The 6872-nt window shown below is 36.3% G+C and overlaps 1 protein-coding gene across 1 annotated transcript in view; it reads right to left on the bottom strand.

The window, feature by feature from the left end:
• Positions 1-6646, bottom strand: part of LOC127671249 (vomeronasal type-2 receptor 116-like) — a gene marked incomplete at its 3' end in the record, with an annotated part of 32195 nt that extends 25549 nt beyond the window's left edge. The window contains exon 1 of the mRNA XM_052165985.1: positions 6441-6646. Coding sequence (XP_052021945.1) covers positions 6441-6646 — 206 coding nt within the window. The remainder of the gene's footprint in view (positions 1-6440) is intronic.
• Positions 6647-6872: the final 226 nt, after the last annotated feature.

The following is a 6872-nucleotide window of genomic DNA, read 5'->3' on the forward strand; positions in this document are numbered from 1 at the left end:
AGGTTAATAGGTATAGAAGAGAATAGCCATTCCCAACTTGAAGGGCCAGTAAATATCTTCAACAAAATTATAGAAGAAAACTTCCCTAACCTAAAGAAAGAGATGCACATGAACATAAAAGAAGCCTACAGAATTCCAAATGGATTGTACTAGGAAAGAACGTCCTCCCATAACATAATATTAAAAGTACCATATGCACAAAAACCAGAAAGAATATTAAAATCAATAAGGGGAAATATCAAGTAATATATAAAGGCAGTCCTATCAGAATTACACCTGACTTCTGACCAGAGACTATGAAAGCTAGAAGATGCTGGGCAGATTGCATACAGACTTCAGAGAACACAAATGCATACGAAATCTACTATACCTGCAAAACTCTCAATTACCGTAGATGATAAAGCCTAGATATTCCATGACAAAATCAAATTTACACAATATCTTTTCCACAAATCCAGCCCTACCAAGGATAATAGATGAAAAACACAAATACAAGGAGAGAAACTACACCCTAGAAAAAGTAAGAAAGTAAGATTCTTTCAACAAACCCAAAAGGAGATAGTAACACAAACTTAAAAATAACATCAAAAATAACAGGAAGCAACAATCACTGTTCCTTATTATCTCTTAACATCAATGGACTCACTTCCCCAATAAAAAGGCATAGACTAACAGACTGGATACTTAAACAGGACCCAGCATTTTGCTGCTTTCAGAAAATGCACCTCAGTGTCAAACACAATCACTAGCTCAGAGTAGAGGGCTAAAAAACAATGTTCCAGGCAAATGGTCCCACGAAACAAGCTGGAGAAGCCATTCTAATATCAGATAAAATTGAATTTCAACCAAAAGTCATCAAAAAAAGATAAGGAAGGACACTTCATATCTATCAAAGGAAAAATCTACCCATTCATCAAGGGAAAATTCTGACCATCTATGCTCCAAATATAAGGGCACCCACATTCATAAAAGAAACTTTACTAAAGTTCAAAGCACACATTTTACCTCAAACAATAATAGTGGGAGATTTCCACACCCTACTTTCATTAAAGGACAGATCGTGGAAACAAACACTAAACAGAGACACAGTGAAACTAACAGAAATTATGAACCAATTGGATTTAACAAATATCTATACATTTCATCCTAAATAATAGAATATACCTTCTTTCAGTACCTTTTGGTACCTTCTACAAAATGAACTAAATAATTGGTCACAAAACAGACCTCAACATATATAAGAAGATTGAAATAATCCCATTCAAACTATCAAATCACCACTAACTAAGGCTGGTTGTTAATAGTAACAAAAACAACAGAAAGCCCATATACACATGGAAGCTGAACAATACTCTACTCAATGATAACTTAGTCAAGAGAGAAATAAAAAAGAAATTAAAGACTTTTTTATAATTTAATCAAAATGAAGGTAAAACATACAAACTTATAGGACAGAATGAAAGCAGTGCTAAGAAGAAAACTCATAGTTCTGAGTGCCTCCAAAAAGAAACTGGAGAGAGCATACACTAGCAGCTTTACAGCACATCTGAAAGCCCGAGAAGAAATAGAAGCAAATGCACCCCAGAGGAGATGTCAGGAGATAATCAACCAAGTAGAAACAAAAACAACTATACAAAGAATCAACAAAACCAGGAGCTGGGTCTGAGAGCAAATCAACAAGATAGATAAACCTCTAGCCAGACTAACCAGAGGGCACAGAGACAATATCCAAATAAATAAAATCAGAAAGCAAAAGAGAGATATAAAAAATAGACACTGAGGAAATCCAAAAAAAAAATCATCAGATCCTACTTCAAAAGCCTATACTCAACACAACGGGCAAATCAGGATGAAAGGGGTAATTTTCTAGACAGATACCAAATACCAAAGTTAAATCAGGAACAGAGAAACCATCTAAACAGTCCCATAACCCCTAAATAAAGAAAAGTAGTAATTAAAAGTCTCCTAACCAAAAAAGCCCAGCACCAGTTGTGTATAGTTCAGAACTGATCACACACTTGGTACTCACTGATAAGTAGATATTAGCCCCAAAACTCCAAATACCCAGATACAACTTACAGACCACATGAAGCTCAAGTAGAGAGAAGACCAAAGTGTAGGTACTTTGGTCCTTCTTAGAAAGGGGAACAAAATACTCACAGGAGCCAATATGGGGACAAAGTACAGAGCAGATACTGAAGGAAAGGCCATCCAGAGACTGCCCCACCTGGGGTTTCATCCCAGACACAGTCCCAAACACTGACACTATTGTGGATCCTAGAAAGGCTTTCTGAAAGAAGCCTGACACAGATGCCCCTGAGAGGCCCTGCCAGAGCTGTACAAATGCAGACTTGGATGCTCACAACCAACCATTTCCCTGAGGGTGGGGTCCCCAGGGGAGGAGTTAGAGAAAGGACTGTAGGAACCTCATAGGAAGAACAATAGCGTCAATCAACCGGACCCCCCAGAGCTCCCAGGGACTAAGCCACACATGGCTCTGGCTGCATATGTATCAGTGTATGGCCTTGCAGGCATCATTGGGAGGAGAGGTCCTTGGTTCTATGAAGGATCAATAGATGCTCCAGTGTAGGTGAATAGAGGGCAGGGAGGCAGGAGTGGATGGGTGGGTGGGTAGATGAAAACCCTTACAGAAGCAGGGGAAGGGGGAATGGGATAGGGGGGTTCTGGGAGGGGAAACAGGGGTAAGGGGATAACAGTTGAAATGTCAATAAATTTAAAATTAAATTTGATAAAATTGTAGGCAGCAGGAAGTAATCAAAGGACATAAATCAATCAAATAGGAACAAAGAGAACAATACAAAGAATCAACAAAAGGAAGAGTGGGTCCATTGAGAAAATTAAAACAATAGATAAGCCCTTAGCAAAACTAAATAAAAGGCACAGAGATAGTATCCAAATTAAGAAAATTAAAATGAAAAGGGAGAGATAACAACAGAAAGTGTGGAAATTAAAAAACCCATTAGGTCTTACTTCTGAAGCTTGAACTCCACCAAATTGGAAAATCTAAATGAAAGGGGTGATTTGCTACACAGAAACTACTTAACAAAGTTAAATCAAGATCAGGTAAACTATATAAACTGTCCTATAACACCTAAGGAAACAGAATGAGTAATAAAGTCTCCCATCCAAGAAAAGCCCAGGAACAGATAGTTTTAGCCCACAATTCTACCAAATGTTCAAAGAAGTGCTAATGCAAATATTCCTCAAATGATTCCACAAAATAGAAACAGAGATAAAATTTTCAAATTCATTCTATGAGGCCAGGGTCACACTGATACCTTAACAAACAAGCACAAAAAAAGAATCAACAAAGAGAAAATTTCAGACTAATCTCACTTATCAATATTGATGCAAAATTACTCGATAAAATATTTGCAAACAAAATACAAGAACACATACATAACATCATCTACCATGATCAAATAGGCTTCATTTCAGTGATGTGGGGTGGATCAATATATGCAAATCCATCACTGTAACTCACTATAAAACAAATTGAAATAAAATGGACTTCAAAGCAGCAAAAACAGCACAAAGTTCACATACATATGGGTGATGAACAACGCTGTACTGGATGATCACTTGGTCAAGGAAGAAATAAACAAAGAAACTTAAGACATTTTAGAATTTAAGGAAAATAAAGACACAACATACCCAAACCTAGGGGATACAATGAAATCAGGGATAATAGGAAAACTCATAGTTTTGAATGCCCCAAAAAGAAATTGGAGAAAGCATACACTAACAGCTTGGTAGCACAAGAGGCGAATGGACAAAAAAGGAGTAGATGGCAGAAAAAAAAAAAAAAAAGAAAACTCCAGGCTGAATTCAATCAAATAGAAACAAAAAGAACTATGCAAAGAATCAACTAAACCAGGATCTGGTTCTTTGAGAAAATCAACAAGATAGATAAACCCCTTAGCCAGACTAGACAAGCTGCCATCTTTCCCTATTCATTTAATATAGTATAGAACTTGACGTTCTATCTAGAGCAATTAGACAACAAAAGGGGAGCAAAGGGATAGAAATTTAAAAGTAAGAAGTCAAAATATCACTATTCTCAGATGATATGATAGTCTACTGAAGTGTCCTAAAAAAAATTGCACGAGAGAACTCTGAAAGCTGATAAATAACTGAACCAAAGTAGCTGAATATAAAATTAACTCAAACAAATCAGAAGTCTTCCTATACTCAAAGGGTAAATGTGCTGAGAAAAAAATTAGAGAAACAACACCCTTCACAATAGCCACAAACAATACAAAGTATCTTGGTGTGACTCTTACCAAACAAGTGAAAGAAAGGTCTGTACAACAATAACTTCACGTCTCCGAAGAAAGAAATGACAGAAACCTCAGAAGACGGAAAGAAGATGGGTTATTAGGAATAATACAGCAAAAAATGGCTATCTTGTCAAAGTTAATAGAAAGATTCAATGAAATTCCCATCAAAATTCCAACCCAATTCATAGAGTTAGAAAGAGTAATTCTTAAATTCACTTGGAATAACAAAAGAAACCAGGATAGTGAAAACTAAATTCAACAATTAAAAAGCTTCTGGGGGAATCACTATCCCTGATGTCAAGCTGAAATACAGAGAGATAGTGATTAAAAACTGCATAGTATTTATTTTATATAGTTTATTTTGGCTAATATCCAAAATAAACAAAGAACTCAAGAAGTTAGATTCTAGAGAACCATGTAAGCCAATTTTTAAAAATGGGGTACAGAGCTAAACAAATAATTCACAGCTAAAGAATCCCAAATGGCTGAGAAGCACCTAAAGAAATGTCCAACATCTTTAGTCATCTTGGTAATGCAAATCCAAACAACCTTGAGATTGTACAGTGACTACCAGGTAGATCAAGAAAATAGAATTTAAGACCCAGAAATGAACCCACACACCTATGGTCACTTGTTCTTTGACAAAGGTGCTAAAACCATCCAGTGGGGGAAAAAAAGACAGCATTTTCAAGAAATGATGTTAGTTCAACTGGCGATCAAAATGTAGAAGAATGCAAACTGATTCATTCTTATCACCCTGTACAAAGCTCAAGTCCAAGTGGATCAAGGACTTCCACATAAAAACAGATACACCAAATTTAATCAAAAAGAAAGGGAGGAAGAGCCTCCAGCACATGGGACAGGGGAAAAGTTCCTGAACAGAACACCAATCAACAATCTGATCAACAATCAACAAACAGGACCTCATAAATATGTAACGATTCAGTAAGGCAAAGGACACTGTCAATAGGACAAAATGGCAAGCCACAGATTGGAAAAAGATCTCTACCAATCCTACTTCTGATAGAGGGCTAATATCCAAAATAAACAAAGAACTCAAGAAGTTAGATTCCAGAGAACCATGTAACCCAATTTTTAAAAATGGGGTACAGAGCTAAACAGAGAATTCACAGCTAAAGAATCCCAAATGACTGAGAAGCACCTAAAGAAATGTTCAACATCTTTAGTCATCTGGGTAATGCAAATCCAAACAACCTTGAGATTCCACCCTATACCAGTCAGAATGGCTAAGTTCAAAAACTCAGGTGACAGCAGATGCTGGCAAGGATATGGAGAAACAGGAATACTCTCCATTGCTAGTGGGACTACAAGCTAGTAAAATCAGTCTGAAAATCAGTCTGGCAGTTCCTGAGAAAATTGGAAATTTTTATTCTGAAGACCCAAATATACATCAATGCAATCCACCATATAAACAAACTAAAAAAACCATAATCAGCTCATGCTAAAAATTATTTTATAAAATTTAACACATTTTCTCATAAATGTTTTAGAGCAATTATGGAAATAAGGGACATATGTAAAAAGTAATAAAGCCAAATTAGACTAAGCCTATAGCCAACATCATGTTAAAAGGAATCACAAAGCAATTCCAGTAAAATCAGGAACAAGACAATGCTTCTCACTTCTATCATATTTATGCATCATACTTCTTGAAGTTTTAACTAGAGAAATAAGACAATAAATCAAGGAGAAAAATGATGGAAAGAATGAAGTCAAAGTATCTCTATTTGCAGATGATATGATACTGCATCTCAGTGACTCAAAAAAATACAATTAGGGAATCCTTTCCAGAAACGTGAAGATACTGTGATGCAGCCTCTTTATACTAATCTCTTGCTAGTGGTGTGGATTCTGTTTTCATGTCAGATGATCAGACACTGTGCAATGACAACACTCAACATAAGGAGATTCATGAGGAGGCAGGCTCTCTTACCTTATATCTCAGTGAACTGGCGTCTAATATAACAAATACACACTACAATGAAATGCATTTGAAAATATTAAAATAATGATTTTAAAGAGAGAAAATTTTCTGTAGTTTATAATTTCAGAGGAAAGAACATAACAGTTTTCTTATTCATGACATTTAGGCAGGAAGTGGAGAAGGTAATGATTTACCTAAAATCAATGAGAGAGTTATAAAAATCTTCCTCTACAAATTCCCGAGACAGGAAAAGAAAAAAGTAACAGTCAGTTCTCATATCTCCATCATCATCTGCATTGTACTTTATTCTCCAAAAGCAACTGATGTCTGTCAAACCGCACAAGATGTGAGAAATCTTCAGAAGCAATAAGGACACAATGAGAGCACACTGCTCCCTCATGTCATCCAGTATCTAAGACTGAGCAGAGGTGAAAACAGTTCCTCATGCAGACAAACATAACACACACACACCTATGTGCCTCTTTTATGACAGTGAATGACTGGGTGGAGGAGGGCACAATTATACTCCCTATTTCCCTCATGCAAAGGTTGTGTCATACTCCCTAGATACATCTGAACTATTCTGGCCTCGGGATCTGGATATGAGGTCTGCAGTATTTTTCAAG

This window comes from Apodemus sylvaticus, chromosome 20 (genome assembly GCF_947179515.1).
Source record: "Apodemus sylvaticus chromosome 20, mApoSyl1.1, whole genome shotgun sequence".
Taxonomy (NCBI): Eukaryota; Metazoa; Chordata; class Mammalia; order Rodentia; family Muridae; genus Apodemus; species Apodemus sylvaticus.